The sequence below is a fragment of the Lagopus leucura genome, unplaced genomic scaffold, assembly GCF_019238085.1.
Source record: "Lagopus leucura isolate 7727_CA_CO unplaced genomic scaffold, USGS_WTPT01 Super-Scaffold_739, whole genome shotgun sequence".
Lineage (NCBI taxonomy): Eukaryota > Metazoa > Chordata > Aves > Galliformes > Phasianidae > Lagopus > Lagopus leucura.
The window spans coordinates 17375880-17396127 of record NW_024962255.1 but is presented as its reverse complement, the minus strand read 5'-3'; the positions used below and the strand labels follow the sequence as shown (position 1 = coordinate 17396127).

The 20248-nt window shown below is 42.5% G+C and overlaps 1 protein-coding gene across 1 annotated transcript in view; it reads left to right on the top strand.

Annotated features, from left to right (window-relative positions):
- Positions 1–20248, top strand: part of ANTXRL (ANTXR like) — a 51389-nt gene that overhangs the window by 250 nt on the left and 30891 nt on the right. Inside the window, exons 2-10 of the mRNA XM_042863131.1 lie at positions 10640–10711; positions 10853–10924; positions 12129–12210; positions 12314–12347; positions 14306–14385; positions 14496–14564; positions 14763–14843; positions 14947–15007; positions 18784–18882. Of these exons, the coding sequence (XP_042719065.1) occupies positions 10640–10711; positions 10853–10924; positions 12129–12210; positions 12314–12347; positions 14306–14385; positions 14496–14564; positions 14763–14843; positions 14947–15007; positions 18784–18882 (650 nt within the window). The remainder of the gene's footprint in view (positions 1–10639; positions 10712–10852; positions 10925–12128; positions 12211–12313; positions 12348–14305; positions 14386–14495; positions 14565–14762; positions 14844–14946; positions 15008–18783; positions 18883–20248) is intronic.

Sequence of the window (20248 nt, the reverse complement as noted above, 5' to 3'; positions counted from 1 at the left end):
CACCCTTCGCTGCCTCCGTGTTGCTTCCTCCCCCTCTTTCAGTGCTTTCCTCGTCTCCCGCAGAGCCGAGCACCGCGTGCAGGGCAAGGGTCCTTGCTTTTGTTCCCCCAGACGCAAGCGTTTCCCAGCCGGAGCCTTTAGGGGAGATTCGCACTTCACCACGGGTTAGGCACGGGCAGACCTGGGGAATCGGGGCACCCTCCGGTTGCGGGGCGCGGGCTGTGAGAGCTGGGGCTGAGCGGGGGTGAGCGGTTCTTCCCGCATCCCCCGGTGCTGAGGCTGCAGAGAGGTGCGGGAATGGCACCTGCGGGAATCGGCCATAACGGGGCTGTCCGTGCAGGTCTGCCTACAGCTAAGTTGTGGGTGCAGGTATGCAGTGATTGCCTTTTTTACGTGATCGCTGTAAGATTTCATAGATCTTGCTTCTGACCGACTTCTTTGGAGCTGTCTAAACCTGTGTTTGGGTTGTTATATATATTAAAATATGCTGGCAAGCACTTTTCTGTAATACCATGTGGTTCTAATTTAGATATGGCCTGAGGGTCTGGGTAAGCTCACATCCATGGACACGTTGTGACAAGTAGAATGAAGCCTGCGTGTGTAGGTGCACCCACAGGTGGTTCTCAAATAGTGTGAACTCATTTGCTCAGCGCACTGCTTTGGCTGAACAGCCAGGAGTTAAAATACAGGAGGTAACTGTTGGACTTATGCACACTGTGTTACCCAGTGCCTCCTGGGTTATAGGTGGGATGTGGTGCTACGAAATCCTGAAGCCTCTTTGTGACTCTTGCCCATAAGCAAGGTTTGCGCTGTGCCAGTTCCCAGGTGGGAGAACTGTTAGACCCATCAGGTCTCCTGCACTGCCTGTATGGGGCAAATGCCACTGCCACTCAGGAGCCAGTATGTCCCTGTCTTCAACAAGAAAAAGGTATCGTTAGTCAGGATTCAGTTTTCAGAACTAAATGATGTCGAGACCAAAGGCATTTTGACTTTGTGGAAGATGCATTAGCACGCGTCTAGTGGTTTTGGTGTTTTGTTTGTTTGTTTTATGGGTTCTCTTGGTGGCATGGGATATGTTCTGCAGAGTGATTTCCTTGTCTAAACCATCCTTGTGTGCTCCCAATTATCGGCATGCTGCATTCCTGTTTCTCTTCAAAAGATCAGAGAGAACTTTACTGAGGTGGTTACTGTTATTGGTCATCTTCTATTCAGGGAAATCATGGCGAAGGACAAAAGGGTTTGCTTAGAGTTACTGACACCGAGCAGCAGAAAGCTGGTTGTGTAAGCAAGCTCCTCCTCCTTTGTGTTGTGGACAGAAAAGCGTATATTTTCTTTTAGCAGACTACAGGTCTTGCATGTTGGCTCAGGCACTGCATGTCCTGCTCCACTGCAGATTGGACCCAATAGAGCAATAGTCATGCATTTATGTTCCAGTGGGAAGATTCTCTTTTACTTCAGTTGCAGATTGAGTCTTTATAGCCTTCAAGAGAAAAGAGAAAGAGAAACCAATTGGCGAAAAGCTGCAGTAAAAGTTTTTTGGGCCCTTGGTTTTAGAAACCATCCTCACTCCTAGGAACTAGTGGCAAAGGCAACAGCAAAGCTGCTTTTAATGAGATTGCCTTACAGTCCATATGGGTAACATTGGTGTGCCAGATCTTTGGAGCTATAGGTCCTTTGTGGCTTTCGTGCTTTGACAGAATGCATGTGGTGCTGAGAGGGGGTGTACATGCTGGCTGGGGGTGTGTTTAGATGCAGATGTGGCATATTGTGGCATATGGCTCAACATGAGGACTTGGGTTGGACTTGGTGACCCTTATGGGTCCCTTCCAACTTGGGATATTCTGTGAATCCATTAAGAACATTTCTGGAGTCAGGGAGGGTTGTCTGAGTGGGTGGATCTTGGACCTTGGGAAAGTTCTTTAGAAAGGAACTGGTTATTGATCTGTGCTGAGAAGAGCCGGGGTGTTCCTGGTAGGGAGGAGGCAGGACACCAGCTGTTAGCAGCTGGCCAAATCTGGAAATGCAGTGGACAGAAATTTGGATCCACACTGATACGCATCGGCAAAGAATCCTGGCTCCAATTTCTAATGGGAGAGTCCCCAGAGAAACCAATCCGTGTCCACCAGCGGGTATCCTCACTTGTCCTGAGCATTGTATCCCTTCATTAGTACCTTGCCATTATGGAACGAGGTGCATTCAGTTTTAATTAGCTGTCTAACAATGGGATTGAAGAATTGACTCTGAAGACTCCAGGATTTAATCCTGTGGCACACTCTTTATCTGATTGACAAATTGTGTCTGTGAAGTCAGCCCGTGTGAACCAAAATGACTTTAAATCTGCTTTGCTTTGCTTTCTCATGGAAAGATGCAATCTCACATCTCTAGGACATAAAATCCCTTCTCCTTGTGCATGTAAGCACTGCATTTTACTGCAATTACTTTACTGGGTCATGATTTTCTTTTCCATTCTGCCAGGCAGAGTCTGTGAGGACCTAATCCTGCAGGCAATAACCTTCAGAAGAGAAAGATCATCTGCTAGTGAAGTTATTGGTATAATATACGTGGTGCCAATTAGAGAAGAGTAAAAACAACTGAGCTCTTACAGTTTTTTCATTCCAGAAGTTGATTGCAGGCTCTATGGGATAGGCAAGATCAGAGCAGTGGAACTAAGCCTTTGGTGTCTGAGAAACTGTCATGGTGAAAAGAAAATGCAGCATGTGTGGGAAGGAGACCTGCTACTGTCCTCCTTAGGGTTGTCTGACTATGTCAGAGCCACATTAGATCACCTTTCTCTCTGCAAATGCTCTAATGAGCAAGTAAGTCTCTTGAAGCTGCAAGAACTGCACATTTGCTGGCTGCAGTCTTGTGCAGTCTGTATGCTGTACCCCTGAGTTAGGCAGGCCTGATCTTTTTTGGAGCTGCAGTGGAAGACTTAGAAGTATTGAACAGAAGCAGCAGAAATTTTTCTGTTTGCAGCAAGTCGATCTCTCTGCATGAGGCGCAGCAATGTATCGCGCCACTGGTGCGCTCACTTCTCCTATGGCACGTAGTAAGATCGAGTCATGTGGTATCATAGATCTCATGTTCATCTTTAAACAAGCACAGCTAATAAGTTAAAAGAAACAAATACGTGGGTAGTGGAGTACTTCTCACTTGCTTTTGTTGCTCCAAATGCTTAAGCTGTCCAAGTGCACAAAGATCTTATTTTCATTCCAAACCCAAACTGCTGAGGACATGCTGCTTGACTGCTCTGGTCTTGTAGAGACATCCTCATGCTTGAGTATGTAAACATGCTTCCCTTTCATCCCTGCCTTGCTGGTAACATCCAGCTGTTGTTTGTAATCAGACTGAAACACACTTGCACGGCAAAAAGGATGACTGACCTCTAGTGTTTTTGGACTATAGCAGTGCCTAATGACATCACTATGCTTGTTAATTAGTGCAACAAATCTAAGTTCTATATTAAAAGGGTTTCCAACTATCCTATATCTTCTCCTGGTGATGGCTGACATGACAGATCTGAGCAGCGGAGCTCTCTGTGCTCTATATTTATCAAATACGAATGAATATATTTGGTTAGTTTTTGACCATAGGCAGGATGGAAAATAGAGTGGGATGGGCAAGGGAGAATGTGAGATTCTCAAAAGCATTTTCTCATTCTTTTTTTTTTTTTTCCTGTTATGTTTGTAAAAGTATTGTTTGGATTTTGAGGAAGGTTGAGCTGTGCTGCATTGAGAAAATATTTCTTTTATTTTTTTTGCCCTCTACAACATGGACCATGGCAATGCAAACACCTTGGGGCCCTGGCTGCTTTTCTTTCAGAGCAGTGATTCTAACTTTTTTGGAAGCTGATCTAGCTATCCATTTTCCTCTTCCCCCTGAACTTATGGGTAGTTCCACTTCATAGCACTCCCATCTCTCAGGTCCACAACAATATTGCTTTTCACATCAGTTTTGCTGCTTCTCCTGTGCTTGGCAGCAGCTTTAGTGAAGGCATCAGCGCAGTGTGGCCACTTGAGCCTTCTTCTCCCTTGTAATCTGTTTTGCAGCTGCTTCCCTTTACCCTTGTTGAGCCACTCTTGAGAGATGAGCCCCACTGGCAGGGAAATGGTGTTGAAAAGCACAACCTCTGCCAGTTAGATGGGAAACTAACTAACAGCAGCCCTATCTCATCTTATTCTATGTGATTTGTTTACAGATATATATATATTTACACACACACACACACATATATATATATATATATATATATATATATATCTCGTCTCAGCAATCCTGTTTTTTCATGAGGGCTGTCAGGAGGGAATGGAGTTGATACCTCCTAAAATTTGAGGCAAGCCAGAAAGACATGATCAGAAAAAAAGGCATTTCAGTAGCTGCTATTCTGGACCCATTTTTCAATTATTTTAAGGCAAACACAGTTTGCCTTCGCATTGATAATTTCCAGGTAATCTTTTTATTTTTCTTTCATTAAATATGCTTTAAATAAAGCAAGCAAGGAGAAGAGTTTGGTAAATACATTTTGTTTCCCTCCTCCCATGCTCCCAAGAAAGCACAGTTTCCTTGCCAAGTTTTTGAATGAATTTAGCACTCATGAAAGTAACGAATTATGAGTACTGGTGAGAGTGGATAGTTCTGGGTTCAGGCTCTCACAGTCTGCTTTTGGTAAGCAAGGACATCTGCCTATTGCAACCAGAATTCAGTGTATTATGTGAACTGATGCAGGTAAATGAAGTTGAGAGCCCACACTGAATAAAAGTTCTAGCTTTGTTTCTTAGACTTTGTTCATTGCTATACACATGTATTTTAAAATGGTTGTGTCTAGGGTCTATCTCTTTTCCTTTTCTGTCTGACTCTTCCCCTTTGTAACATAACCTCATCATCTACATGGTACGTCTTGTGGGTTCCAATTGCCTACAAGCAATATTCTTTATAGTTTTTAAAACATAATCTGTTGGTATTTTGCATTTGCATCTTCCTTTGTTGTGGTTATGTTGCAGGCAGTGCTGGGATTTCCTTACAACCAGGTGTAATTATGTGGAATATTCCGAAGGAAATTTTTATTCAGCTTCAGACATACCTATGTTATTGGAACCAGGTTTTATTTGTTTGCATTTTGTCTGATGTCATTTTGCCAGATTTGTCTTTTGGAAAGGAAGAAAAATTTAGGGAACCCAACTCCCCCCCCCTCCCCCACCCCAAGAAGAAAAAAAATCTTTATAAAACCCAAAACAAAGCTAATGGGTAATGGTTATTTGAGTTAAAACGTGTACGCTTAACAGGAAGAAAAAGCCATGGCAGCTTGTCATTTGCAGTCTATTTATGCATGTAACTAAATCTGATTTATTTGGGGCTTGAGCTGAGGAAACAAACCGTAACATTCCCCCTGACCTGCGGTTTCAGTTTGTGTGTGGTCACTGATGGAGAATTTTATTACTTTTGTAATGAAGCTCGCAGGCCAAATGCTGGCATGCAATCTGTTCTGAGTTGTTACAATGTGTCGTAGCACCAAACCTCTTAATCTCAAATAGACAATGAGTGAGTTCTTGCAGCTCCAGAGATGTGCCTCCATGCCCTCAGTTCTCTCTTGCATCTTGCTGTGAGTGCTGTGTCTTGACTGGGATTGAGGGCTCTACTACACTTCCCAGGCTGTGTTAATAGGATTGGGACACGAAGAGCAGTTCTTCCAGGCATGGGGCTGCTGAGAGCAGTGCTGGAGCTTTGCTGGGAGATCTGATGTAGTCAGATGCAACCTGGGCCTGGCCTGTGAGCTGCACTTTGGGACTTGCTTTTCTGGTGGCACAAGAGCTGTAACGCTAGGGGGCAGAGCTCTTGGATCAGGTGGATTACTGTAGGAGCAATGGGATGGTTTACACAAGTCAGTAATGCTGCTGTAGATTCTGTCAGTAGTTTTATAGGAAAAAAAGCTGTGTATAAAATTAATTGTTTTGGTCATAGAAACCTAGTGGATTCAAATGCTTTGAGTCCTGTTCTTGGTGTACTGATTGAGGACTAAGAAATCTCTTTTCCCAGCTGCTTCACCTCTTTCCCTTCCCTGCTCTGGTGCTTGTCTTGTCCATTACTGCTGTAAGTACTTTGCAGTGAGGACTGTCTTGGAGTGGCTGTCTTTGCCAGTGTTCCTAATTACCTTTGGAGTGGATAATATAAACTAGACCTTCCTAGCATGGGTGAGTCACTCACTGAAGGTCCCTCCCATGCTTACAAGAAGCATTGCTTGAGAGAGGAAGGTCCTTGCCACTCTAAATGCTTTGCTGGCTCTCAAGAAGGGAGCCAAGGGATGGATGAACATGTGTGTGCATGTCTGAAGCCACAATAAGCTAGGTGCCCCAGGGTTTGCTTTTATTGCAGAGCCATTATTAGCCATATGCAAGAATTCTCCTGCTGTCTGTGATGTGGTTGCAGCCACAAAGAGCTCTCTCCCAATAACAGCAAACTGCCTTGTTTCTGAGCAGTAGGCCATACACAGGTTCACTACTAGCTCAAGAGGATATTTAGGGACAAGCAGACTTGATTGCTACTGTGTTCCCTTGACACCATGCTCAAACTGATCCCAGAGTCAGTAATAATGAGCTTGTTTGTTGCTCTAGGATCTCTGAAATAGCTGTCACCAGTTAATCAGGCCTCGGAGCCTGCTAGGGCAGAGGGCTGCAACTGCAGCCGGCTCACGCTATGCTGCCTCAACCAGCAGCAAGGGAAAGATCTGACTCTGACACACTCACTGTGTTCTTCAGATTGACATAGAGCTCTGCTAAGCTGCAAAGAGTTGCTCCAAAACAAGCAGGAGTTGAATTGAGCCCTGCAATCGCATCACTTCCTTCCACCCCCAGAAATACTTGCTGGCCTCCTTTTCCCCTCCCATCCAGCAGTAGCAATGTGAAATTTAGGAAAACGGCAGCAGGAGCAGCAGCTGCTCCTCAGGGCCGTGAGGCAAAGAGCACATTCTTTCCTATGTTGTGGTTTGCTGACTCCTCTCTTTGTCTTGTGTGTAATGGGAACTGCGCTCAGGGAGTGCGCTCCCAGAAATGACTCCTGTGGATTTTCTGCTTTGTTTGGGCCAGTTCTGTAGGTATGAACCCTGGGGAATTCTGCTGTTTTGCTGGCCTTGCTCTAGGCTCTGTCCAATGAGCCACCAGCAGAGGCAGCCCCTGACACACATTATGCACAGCAGCTGTTTGTTGCTCTGTGTTTGCCTCTGCCACCAGAACCAGAGGCCTGATGCTTCACCTTCCTTCCCAGTTCTGGAAGACCCACAAGCCTCCTGTAAGCTGCAGGCCAGTGCCTATGGAAGTATCAGTGCTCTGCAGAGCAGTGTGCTGAGTGGGGCTCCTGGCTCCATCACTGCCCCATATCCTTTCTGTACAGTGCTGGTCCCTGCTTTGTTTATTCTCTCCTCGTTATTCAGAAGTCTTCATAGTTTCTCTGAAATCTTGTACACAAATGTATCACTTGGTGACCAATCAAGCCACCCGATGAATCTATTCATGGTTTTTTGCTGACGGTATTTTGAGACGTGTCACTTTCTTCTCAGGATCTTAGTGGCATCAGTATGCTGATTAACAGGAGATTTTTCCTCAGTTATCATAGGATTCTAAGGGAATCAACAAAAACACTGAAACTACTGTAAAAAGGCTGTGAGGGTGTCCAGGAATAATTTGTGGTGTAGAACATCACTGGAAAACCTTATATTTTTCTCCAGGCTCAGGATCTTGATGAGGTACTGGCACAGGCTGCCCATGGTGGTGGAGGAGTCACTGTCCCTGGAGGTGTTCAAGAAACATGGAGATGTGGCACTGGGGGATGCGGTTAGTTGAATTGGAAGATATTAGTGGTCTTTTCCAGCCTTCATGATTCTATGAACTGGGGAGCTGAAAATGAATGCGACTTTTAAGCATTGGATATGGGTAAAAAAAAAAAAAAAAAAAAAAAAAGTGTGCTTGAATAGTCTCACAACTTCTCACTTGCCATGGAGAACCATGGTAAAAACTTCCTAATGCCATCCAGTTATGCAGCATAGTACGTTAATTTATGCTGCCCTTACAATTCTATTGTTTTAAAGCTAAAATCCAAAAAGCAGTGAAATGACTTTGTATTTTCAGTAGTGTTAGGTTGCTTCTGCTTCTGTCAGTGGGAGTACTATTTAATTGTTGTGATGAGCTCAGTACGTAGCTTAACAAACATAATGTTGTCATAACTCTACGATGGTATACTTGCAAGGAGGACTAGCCCATGACGGAGGCATCACTTCATTTTCAGAGATGGGCATTTGTAGAATCATTACAGCCACTTTTGGTTACTCTGTGTCCCTGGTTGTCCCCTTTCTAAGCACAGGTATTTCATTTGCATGGAAATGTATAATATTATGGTTATTTGAGCATTTGCATTTCAAGTCTTCATGATTTTCCACCATCATGACTTTGACTTTCCTAAATATTCAGTATTTGACTTGCTGTTTTACTGAACTGTTCTTTGCCTAAAGATTAGGTATTTCTTAGAGGGGAAGAAATAAAAGCACCTAAATAAATAAAGACCCTTCAGTCCTAAGAAGGTACTGGAAGTGACAGTTTGAGTGACAGTTTGTTGCCATTATGAAGAAAATACATTGGTACTTTGTTTTCCTGGATTGCATCATTGCTTTTGCAACTAGCAGTAGAAAGCTGATACCTCAAAACTGACTGTGTTTTATGAATAAGAGACTGGCTACTCTGTGTAAAAGAAGTAACTATGCTGGAATTTGCAGGCGCGGGGCTTAACTGGGAGGCCTGGCAAAGAATGAAACTGGAAAGGGTCAACTTGTGGTGTAAAGACAGAATTTAAAATAGTAATACAAACTGAGATCTATGAATGCATAGATCTTGCTGCTTTGAATCTTGCATAGATACAAGGAAAATCTGTTGAAATTCAACCAAATTAGTGATTTAGTCTGGGACTTGCAGAAGAATCCTGGGGGATTGTAGATGCTAGACTGCTTTGGTTCCCTTCTGAAAAAGCAGTTGTTCAAGCACATGCCTTGCATAGACATGGATTATTTTTCTATTTTCAGGGGAAAAAAAAAAAGTCTCATTTGCTAGTGGTGTAATCTTTTTCTTGCACTTTCCACCAATACAGGGACACGGCTCATCTATCGTGCAGCACCTATAAATCACAGAATTGTGGGGCTTGGAAGGGACCTCCAAAGATAGAGTCCAACCTCCCTGCCAAAGCAGGTTCTTTACATTAAGTTACACAAGTGGGTGGAATGGCAGTATGCAGATCAGTCCTTGCCTTGAGCAGTCTTGGGGCATTGCTGACCCTTCCTCACTTGCAGGCAGCTTAATTTCTTCATTCTTTGTTGACAATGTTATTCTGTCAATGGCTCGCCATTCTTCAGTAGAGCAGTGTCAAGGCACACGAGCAGGCTTATTCCAGCGACAGCGACAGCACTTCAGTGGCCCTTGTCCCATTCTTTGCTCTCCTCCACCCTTCCAGCACTGCCACACATTGCACTGACTTCTCCACTGGTGAAAGGAGGTAGAAATGTCTGGCACAGGATTGTTTGGAAAGCCCGTAGCACAACTACAGTTGTTTTCACTTTCATACATTTATATAGAAAAATGTCTAATGGCTGTTAGAGTAGGTCTAAGGCTTTTTACCTCTTCAGTAGTTACATTTCAGAAGCATCTTAGTTCTTGTTTCTAAACTACTGTGATCCTTCTTGATATGCTGCTACTTTATTTCTCTGCCCCTCTCTACCTGTGCCCAAGATACCTCATACAGGCATTTGCCTGGCAAGCAAGGTGAATTAGCTATTTGCTTGGTCCTATGAGAGCTTTTCAAATCGCTGACTTCTCATGCTTTTTAGCCTTTTAAGTGGCTTGAAAGTGTATGACCTAGATTCACATGCAGCAAACCAGCTATCATTTACTGTAGATTTGCTGCATGCTGGGCTCTGTTTGAGGTCTGAGTTCCACAAGACCATTGTGGTCCCCAAGAACCTAAGTCTAAACTGAGAAAAGCCAGGGATTGAATAATGAAGTTTTATTGATTGGGAATGAAAATACAAACATAATACAATAATTGCCCAACATTTCATGGGAAGTCTGTAACAGAGCCAGGGATTGGATCACTAAAATACTCGTCCAGTGTGTTAGCTATTACAGTTGCCTTTCCCCTCTGAATTACTTCAAACGCTTTCTCTTTTGAAACAAACAGTAATTCATGGAAACATTCTCTCACGTGTTCTGGGAGGGTGGATGATCAGTACAAACTTTCCTCGTGGCTGCAACAGCCCAGCTATGCTCTAAGAAAGTAAATAATCTATTAGCAGATGATTTAGCAACATCAATAAAATGAATTAAACTAAAATTATGTAATAAAAGAAACAGCAGCAGAGGGAAGAATACTTAGCGAGCTTGTCTTGAAATTGTATTTCTCCTTGTGTTTGGGTCTGTGGGCACTGTCATTACTGTTTGTTTACAGCTTCCAGCACAGCTGCTGTAGAAGCCCCTCCAGCACTAGCTGCCTCATCTCCATGCACCTCTGTCCAGGTTGTCCCTCACTACCCCTGGAGTGTCCCACTCTTAATATTGATACAAGGAATTTCACTGTGAGTTGAATGTAATTGATTCTGGTTTGTGCACAGGTCAGGAAGTGTCAGAAATCATTGGATGGAGATTTACTCTTTTGTGGAAAGCCTGGCTGAGAAGTTCATAAGGTAATTTTTTTTAGACGGTATTCAAACTTGGTTGTATATACATATGCATACACACATTTGTGTGCGTTATTTCCCATTCCCTGCTTAATCTGATGAAGCAATAGGTATGAGATTTAAATCTGACTTGTTTTTCTGTTTCAGTCCAATGCTGCGCATGTCTTTCATCGTTTTTTCTTCACGAGGCACCACAATCATGAAATTAACAGAAAACAGGCAAGTACTTCCCATCCTTCAACCAAAAGCACCTTCTATCCCTCAAGCAGTGAGCGTTCCACAAAACCAGGATCCACAGCTCTGTCTCAGCCCTTGCTGTCACATCCACTGAAATCCTTCCACTGCTTGCAGGTGCCAGCAGATCTAGAAGGTCTTCTGCCCTTTTCGGTCTTATAAGAAAAATGCAGCATTGGGGTTCCCGTTCTTAAAACATTTCAGAAAGGAACTGTGCTTCCAGTCCAGAGTTTCTATACATTGTCCTCAATGTCCCTAGCTACCCAAATAAGGCAGTTTTTATGTAAGAGCTCTCAGATCCTGAGCTGAGGGTCAGAAGAGTATGAGAAAGTCCCGTGGTCATTTCCAAAATAGTTCAAAACTCTGAGCTTGACACCAGCAGCAATCACACTGGGTGGTGCTGGAGCACTACCTGCCAGACTATTGCACCCCTGCCTTTGTGCAGCAGCTGTGCCACAAGTGCCTTGCCACTGTACAGCTGGGTGGTAGGTTTTTAAAGGGAGTTTTTGCCAGAGCAAAATTCTTGTTGCTACCTTCACAACCATGTCCTCAGGCCTCTGTTTTTCATTGAGAAGGCAGAGCTCAAGGTTTTTTATCGTTCCCAGGGAAAATTGTGCTTTGCAAGTTGGGAGGTAAACAAGAGCCCAGTAGCAGAATGTTGAATGTGGTACAAAAATATTTTCTGTCCTCAACTGGATCTCCATCTGTACTTTCTCAGCTCATTTTATACTTGAAAGGAGTAAAATTGCTCTTTTTGCTCTAAGGATGTCCCTCATTCCAGCTCCTTACTTTACCTTCATGTCTTCATCCTGTTTGTCCTATAATTGTGTCTGTGGATCTTTCAGAAATCAGGACAGTTAATACTAATTTCCCTGAGTGATGTCAGCATTCAGTATTTGGCATTTAATTCTATCTTGCCCTGGCAGACAGTGTACCAGGGACAGGACTGCAGCCTTAAAAATGGTTTAAGACTAACATGGTGATGTGTGCCTGGTTTTGTGCTCCCATGGGTGTTTGGCTGATGTCAAAACTGCTTTTGGAAAAAAAAAAAAACAAAACCTTGGTTTTGCTAGTGTTAGCTGGTGTGTATGTACTTCGTGCAGTGTATGGGCAGGACGTGTAATTTATCTGTGTTATTTGATGAAACAACAACCAAAATACTTCTAATAAAATTCTTTTTTGTCTAAAGGGAAGCCATAAGAAGAGGGCTTGAAATTCTGCAGTATGAAGTGCCTGGAGGAGACACATTCATGCATGAAGGATTTAAAAGGGTACATACTCCAGCAACTCTTTTCTTTGATTTATACATTTAAACTTTGCTTTCCTTGCTGCTTGTGCACTTAGTTGCTAATTATGTTCTACACTTCCCTGCAGGCAAATGAACAGATTTACCATGAAACCTATGGAGGTAGGTGATGTATATTCTTGTTATGGGTCTGCATGGAAGAGATAGGGATGATAGTTTTACGTGACCTGCAGTAAACTCGTTGGAAGATGTTTTGGAGAAGGGATTGGTGTTACACAATCATTACATTCCATTTTGACTACAGCCCTACTTTCAGATGTGTGATTCATGGTTTATTAAGACCAGAAGAGACCAGTATGATCCCAGATCTGACCCAGGGCAGAATATAGACTGGAGCACTGCAGACGGAATGGTCTGTACTGCATCCAGGGACAAAGACATGCACATATACCTTCCCTGCTCTGTTCTGGTGCACACAGCTCTGTCTGCCTCCTGTTCCCAACTTCTCTCTCTTGTTAGTGTAGGTACAAGTGTGATCAGCTAGAGATTTTACCATAACCATGAATAATTTCAGATCAGATTCTCAGTCAACATACTGTGCATTTTTGCTAAATTTCAAGAGGGAAATATATTTGTACTTTCATCTGTGCCAAAGAGAAAGCCTAATTTGTTTAACTGAGCACATTCTGCCTGGTTTGTATGCTGGTGTTAAGTTGCTCTTGTTTATGAGCTGATGGTCTCTTTGAGAGACCCAGAAAAAGGGCCATGTTTTAATAAAACAGGGTGCAGGTATGGAGTCTTCAGCAGTAACTCTGTTATGTGGCTCCTCAGGCACTCCTGCCTGATAAATGTAGGGTTCTGATGAACCCAAGTGAAAATTATTTTACCTCTTCCTAAGAGATAGACTAATTGATTAGTTCTTAGCTAAGTTGATTAGTAAGGAAGAAGTAGATGAAGTAGATGATTTATAAAATAAAGTACTGGAAAAGAAACAAGAATTGGGAAGAAAATAAATTTCAATTTACTTCTGTCCTTTTTCAAACATCCTCAGCCAAAAAAAAAAAAAAAAAAGTAATACAGGAAATCATGTTTTTTCCCCCTGAGTTGCAGGTCATTTTTTTAAAGGTTTGTATCTGTGTTGACATGACATGGGAAGGACTGCATGGCATAAGAAACCTGTCAGAAGTAATCAGACTTTAGTTTCAGACAGTCTAGGGAAAGACACTTGAAATTGTACCAGATTACTTTGAAAAAATAACAACCATTTTTCTGAAAGTAATGTGTGTGTCCATTAGTATGTGTGATTACTGAATCAGTACGGTTGGTTGAACCATCATTTGTTTATCAGTTGGGATTTTTTTTTTTTAACATCTTGCATTTTTCTAGGTAGTATTGTACTCTATATCATGTTGCTCATGTTGCTAGTCAAAACTCATGCAACCTTTTCACATAAGCTTATGGGGCATGAACTTGCTTATATTTCAAGACATAAATTTGCTCCAGTGGATCTGGTCTTGCATTTTTTCAGGCTCAAAATTCCTATGAACTGACAATTCTTTTTGCGTGAAAAGTGCAGGACTGAAGCACTTGTGGAAGAACCTTTTCATTCTGTGTTCACTAGGGATTCTCCTTGGAAACCTGGTGGAGGTGAAGGTAGGGTGTCAGGAGAGCTTATCTTGAAAAGGTCTTGCACTGGCAATCTCTGGGCAATGTCCATGCAAATAGGTACTTGTCAAGAGCAGAGGAAAAACTGTCTGTCTGTCTCTAAGAATAAATTTTGCCATTTCTTCATATGAAGGGTGTAGATGTAACTTTGGCCAGATGCTATATGGGAGAGAGAAGTTTGTGCACGGGCCTTGCTGGAGCAGTACTGCTCCTTCAAGTGCTGCTTGTGTGTGTTGAAGGTGCACAAGTTTTCTGCCTGCTGTATGCTGTCATACATCTGACTTTCAGCTGGGGTAGATGAGTGCACTTCCAACAAGTCCGCACAAATCAGGCTGAGATTCTGGCCTTGTGATTTTGAGTTTTTGTCAGCAAAAAGGCATGTGCCACTTCAAACTTATTTTCACTGTCAAATCTTGTGTCATCCATATGCAATCTGTTAACTATTGTCCATGTAGGAGTTCGGACTGCTAGTGTGATTATTGCTCTGACGGATGGAGAGTTGCAAGACGTTCAGTTCTACTATGCAGAACAAGAAGTAAGTCACCTTCACATTTACCCAGACTAGCTCAAGTCAAATCTGTAGGTGTTTACTGTTGGCTCCATTTCTTATATGCTTTTGCACTTCATGGCAATTTTTTTGTTTAGGCCAACAGAGCCAGAAGCTTTGGAGCTATTGTTTATTGTGTTGGAGTGAAAGATTTCAATGAAACTCAGGTAACTCTGCTTGCTTTTATTTTGTATTTCTTTTCTACTTGTAGAGAAGTAATAGTGTTAGTTGAAGGCACTTATTTAATTACTTGAGGCATAAATCATTTCGTGTCAGTATGATGTCTTTCAGCAAGTATGAAGGGGCCCAGTTGTATTCACTGTAATTCTATTTTCCTCATGATTTATGATTGTCTTTCTTTGCAGCTGTCAACAATAGCTGACAGCATCGATCATGTTTTTCCAGTTACGGGAGGCTTTTATGCCCTAAGAGGAACCATTGATTCAGTAAGCTGGCAATTCTGAAACCTAAAAATGGGACCCTTTCCTGTGTTATTAAAGCATAGATTAAAAATGATCACCAAAAATGCCTTTACCTTAAATCTTCCAGATTCTCAAGAAATCTTGCATTGAGATCCTAGCAGCTGAGCCATCCAGTGTTTGTGCAGGAGGTAAGTTTTACAAGATTGGGGGTGGTAAGACAAGTAAATGACGCTGATGAAATGTTGGTAACTACCTAATGTGGTGTCAGAGCTGAAGCCTGTGGATGAGTTGGAAAGCATCTGCCATGGCTGAGGCTGGAGCCACACGCATCCCTTCTGAGCTTGGGAAGGAGCTGGTGTTGATACACTTATATTCTCTGTATGCAGGCTTGGAGAAATGGCTGAGAGAGCATGGGGGCAACTGAGAAGCTGCTCTTTAAAATACCTCATAGAAAGAGGGCATGTTGTGGAATAAAACTGGTACCTAGTGCAACATCTCACAAGCTTCTGGAAAGACTGCATTCTCTGGATTTGCTAGGACTTGTCAGCAGTTAAAACAAGACTGCAGAACATTCACACAAACTTCAGATTTATTGAACCACATGTAATGAACTGCAAAGGCCGAGATACCTGACATGCTTTCCAAAGCATTAGTGTTTTACTTAGTTGCAGTGAAAGAACTGCTAGGGTAGCAAATTAAAAGAATCACCAGAGGAGCTGCTGGTAACTTCATGCCTTTCCTGTTTAGGGTATTTAACTTGCAATTGCTCCTGTTTATGTTATCAATCTGCTGTATTTTTCCTGCTTAAGAGATTATTGCAGCAGACTGAGAATTACAGCATAAGCTTGCTGGAAGGTGTTGTTCATAACGTGGTTATTTAGATCTCTTACTGCCTTCTTCACTTCCTTATATGCTGAGGAAGTGAGTGCACACAACTTCAGGATGCCTGAAAACTGACCTTGAAAACATGGATCGAAATGGGAGATTCAGGAAAAACCTATTAAATAGCACATAGAAGATAAATTGTTCATCCTTCATTTCCACATATTAATCATAGCATGGTCATGCCCTGAGTATTTAAGTTTCAAATGAAATATCCTTGTATCTTTCCAACTATTTCTAAATAGGTGGTTGTGGGGCAGATGTTTGTCATAATATTATCTTTGGAAAATCACAAAAAGGGAATATTTTGCTTCTAAGAATTTCCTCTGCAGACTGCAGAATTTATAATTAAAAAAAAAAAAAAACAAACTTAAAATCTTTGACTTCAACGTTTTTTATTTCATAGCAATTAATTGCTTTTATTTCTTGTATTCCAGGCAATTTTGGATAATAAATTATTGCAACTTTTCTTGCTAATTAAAAGTTTCTTTTAGCTAAACAGAAGTGAGAGCTCCAGTAGGGATTTGGCACAATGTAAGAATATTGAAGGGTAACATCTGAAAGATCTTTTCAAATTGAAAGTTTGAAAATATTTTTCAAAAAAAAAATTCAGAAAAATATATATTTTCAGAAGATCTGACTTCTTGGAAGTGGATGTGTTTCTGCAAAACCTGCAAAATTGTTTTGAAAAAGCAATCAGCTCAGTTTCCATGTATGCTGCTTACATGCATAAACTCAGGAGCTCGTTCTGACTGCTGACAGAGCCATCCAGCAAAGGTGGGCTCAGGGTGAAGTATGTTGCTAAATCACTAGGACATGAAGATGAGGACCTCGCATGTGTGATGGTTTGCTGATAGCAGCAGGGAGTTCGAAAGTAGGAAGAAGCCACAAGCACATCTTGATGTGGTACAGGCTGTCAGCGTGGGTTAAGCTGTTTTTGACACCAAGAACTGAGCACATAATAGGTTTTCCTATGAGCCAAGTTCTGCCATCCTTATCTGAAATGAACCTGAAAGAGTTTTAGAGCACAAGGCTACACTCCAGCTTGGCTTTATCACCTTGAGTAATCCTATTTACTTCAACAGATCCAGAGGCTCCTCTTCATAGCTCTCTGTTTGCACCACTGTCTCCTGGAGGGGATCGCCTTGGATTGAAAACCTTTTTTTCACCGTAGCGTGAATCCAGGTCTTGAACTCAGTTCACTGGATGGTCAGATATAGGTCTATGTGTAATGTGACTTTTAAAAATACTTATTCAGACATAAGCACAGGAAAGTCCTGGGGCATCTGAAGTCATATCAAAATTTTAATACACTTTGAATTTCTGTAATCACTTAGTAGAATTTACTGGTAATGTATATGTAAGAAGTAAGATCACATGGCTGTAAAATTCCATATGAAAATATATATCTTGTACCTTTAGAGCTGCCTGAAATTTAAAACATAGTATTTTCTAGAAATTTAAGGTTGGTCACCTTTTTTTTTTTTTTTTTTTTTATCAAGTTAGAAATTTTATTCTTTTTTTCTTAAAAATAAAACAATTTATATCTGTGTGTTAGAGTTTTGATTAAAAAATTTTTCAGAAGTGTCATACATTGTGACGTACTCCAACAAGGAAGCTTACTTGTTTGTAGCCTCAAAATGTGGAGCTGTGCATGCATTTTATACTCGCTTATCTAAGGAGGTGGAAACCAGTTGAGAATTTATTCAGTATTTTCCCTAATTTCTAGAATCTGACAGGAGGGCTTGGGGTTGGTCACTGGAAGCTGTTCTTGACCAGGGATTAGAACAGACTGACCCACTCCTTGCAACTGTTATTACAAGTCATCATTACTACTGTGCTGGTGATTACTGAGGTTCTCAGCTTCATTATTTTGTGAGATTTAGTAAATTGCTAATGGAATGATTTCCATGTGGTTGCAGCTGAATTATGACAACTCCTATTGGGGCTCTGACTCTCCATGACAAAGCTATCCAGCAAGTCCATTTGCAAATTGATCTAGTCGTGTTATGACAGCTATCTGATGCTTAATGCTTTCTGACCCTGCAAATTCTCTGTCCCCGCTGCGGAGAAATGTAGTTTGGTCCTTTCTGTTCCCTCTGATTTAAAGTGACCAAGACATGCAGCCTGTAAACAGGCTATCGGTGCAGCAGCAGAGGTGCCTCCTATTCTGTTTGACAGCATCATTGCTTTGATTATGCTTACGGTATGAGGATGTGATTGAAAGGTTTTGTTGGATGTGGCATCCTACTGGCCACATCAACTCCCAGGTGTGGATGCAAGCCGTCAGCTTCTCATCAGAGTCACAGAAGCGGAGCCGACAGCGCAGCCAGTGCACACCAGCTCCAACCTACCATCTCGCTGCCAGCACTGCCCAGTTATTTCAGTGCTGACCTTTTTCCCTTCGCTGTCTTGTCAAAAGCTGCAATCTGTGAGCTGATGGTAACTAAGGAAGAAAAGGACGCAGCCAGAGCCAGGGCGCAAAATTAAATGGAATTAGCCATTTCAACAGACTGTCACACAGAACATGCTAATGTTTGGGAGCGTCTGAGGGGCAGACTTCTCAGTGGCAACCAGCAAATCCTGTACCAGCTGTCCACATTTCCTCACGAGTCTGGGATTGAAACTCAATTGTCAGCTTGTGTTGGTGGGCAGGTTATTCCAAAGGCAGTTCTCACAAGTGACTGTGCAGAATGGCAGCGATGGGGAAAAGAAGGGTAGGAGGGGTAACAAGTCCTGACAACAGTAGACCTCTAGATGTAGATTTTTACCTTTTGATGTTTTGTGTTGAAAGATGCAGTTAAATCTTTATGGTTGCTGCCTTTCAGGATTGGAGAGGGAGGGGAACATCTAACTGCGACTTTATTTCAGCAAGCTGCTTTCCTATAAAATTGAGAAACAAAAATAAAATTTATCTGGGCATTTAGATCACTAGGTGGGTAGGCTGCAAGCTGCATCAGTGTGAAAGTTTGGATTCAGACATAGGGCAGAGGACAGCTGTCATCAAGTACTTCAAACCACTCTGGAAGGGAATGCTGTATTTGAGCCATTTTTCATAATGCCTCTGTACTTTTATTTACAGAACCCTTTCAAGTCGTGGTAAGAGGCAATGGTTTTTATCATGCAAGAAATATCGACCAGGTACTCTGCAGCTTCAAGCTCAATGACAGCCTGACTATCAGTAAGTCTGAAGGGAGGGGTTCCTTGTCTCTTGTTACTGTGTAACCCCATGGAATGCAGCCCCCCTCCCATTTGCATCAGGGAGCCATGTAGTGGCTGTGGGGGGAGGCAGGTGGGGATCTTTATCTGCTAGGAGCTTAAAACTCATCCGTGTTCAATCTTAAAATGTTCAGGCACTGTGTTGTGTGGGATTATGCAGGAGATACTGTTGTACAGTGAATTTCAGCATTGCTCTAATGATTCACATGTGGAATGCATACAGCTGGTAAGGACTGGGCATCAACTTTTAACAGGGAGAAATAAAACATCTTCCTATTTTCTATTTCACCTTCAGTAAAAATAAATAATACTACCTTGATGCCCTGATGATGTGTTCAAGCTATTTATTCACTGATTCAGAAGATGCTTACTATAAAGTAGGGCCCTTCAGCCCTGCTTTGCTCCTCTCTGGTGCAAGCTGCCTGTGTCATGGCAGAGAATGTTGAAAGGTGGAAAATCCCTGTAATTGCTGTGCTCAGTGGGGTTTTTGGTTAGCTGTCTAGGCAACCAGAGAAAGGCCTGAATAGCCAAAAAAGATCAAGGGTACAGTTTCTCAGCAATCCTGTCCTTTTCCCTGAGAAGCAGGGTGTCTGGTGAGGCAGAGCATGGCATGGAGAGTGGAACTTTGTTCCTTCTGTATGTGTTGCCCTTGTTGGCTGGACACAGTAGGGGCTTTCATTCTCTACCACAGCCAGGCTGGTGCCTTCCCTAGCAGTGAATTCACTTACAAGAGGGTGCTATGAATTGCTCCTTCATTTCCCATCCCAGTTGCCTCCGTAAAGGCTGTGTTAAATAAACTCTGGTGGTCTCATTCCCATCAGGCTTACAGATGCTCTTTGCTGGGGATTTGTTTCTTGTGGTTTGCCAGGTAGCCAGACTTCTGGCTTTTTCTGCCTTGCCCCTAATCCACTGGCACTTTGACTGAATTTTACACTGCAAGTGGTAGGACTGACCTGGAAGTAGTGAGGAGGAAAATTGCCTTAATTCTAAATCTCCTCCATGGTGTGTTTTGCTTAGGTTAGCTGATATCATGAAATACTGATCTATGCTGTCCGTGGTCTCCCCACCCCCTAGCCTGGCCCTAGAACATACCACTGCAACTTCCTTTCTTCAGCAGTGATGAAGCCTCAGAAATGAGCTGTTTTCAGACGAGCTGGAGTGGGTGATGCAGGAAGGATTAATTCTCATATCTGTTGTTGCTGGAGTTATTTTTTTTCCTAGATGCAAAGAATGATAAAGCCTCTAAAGTTAAAAATAAGCAGGTAGCTTTTACCAGCCCCAAGCTTACTTGGGGGTGTAGAGGTTGCCTGGGATGACTCCTGACTGTC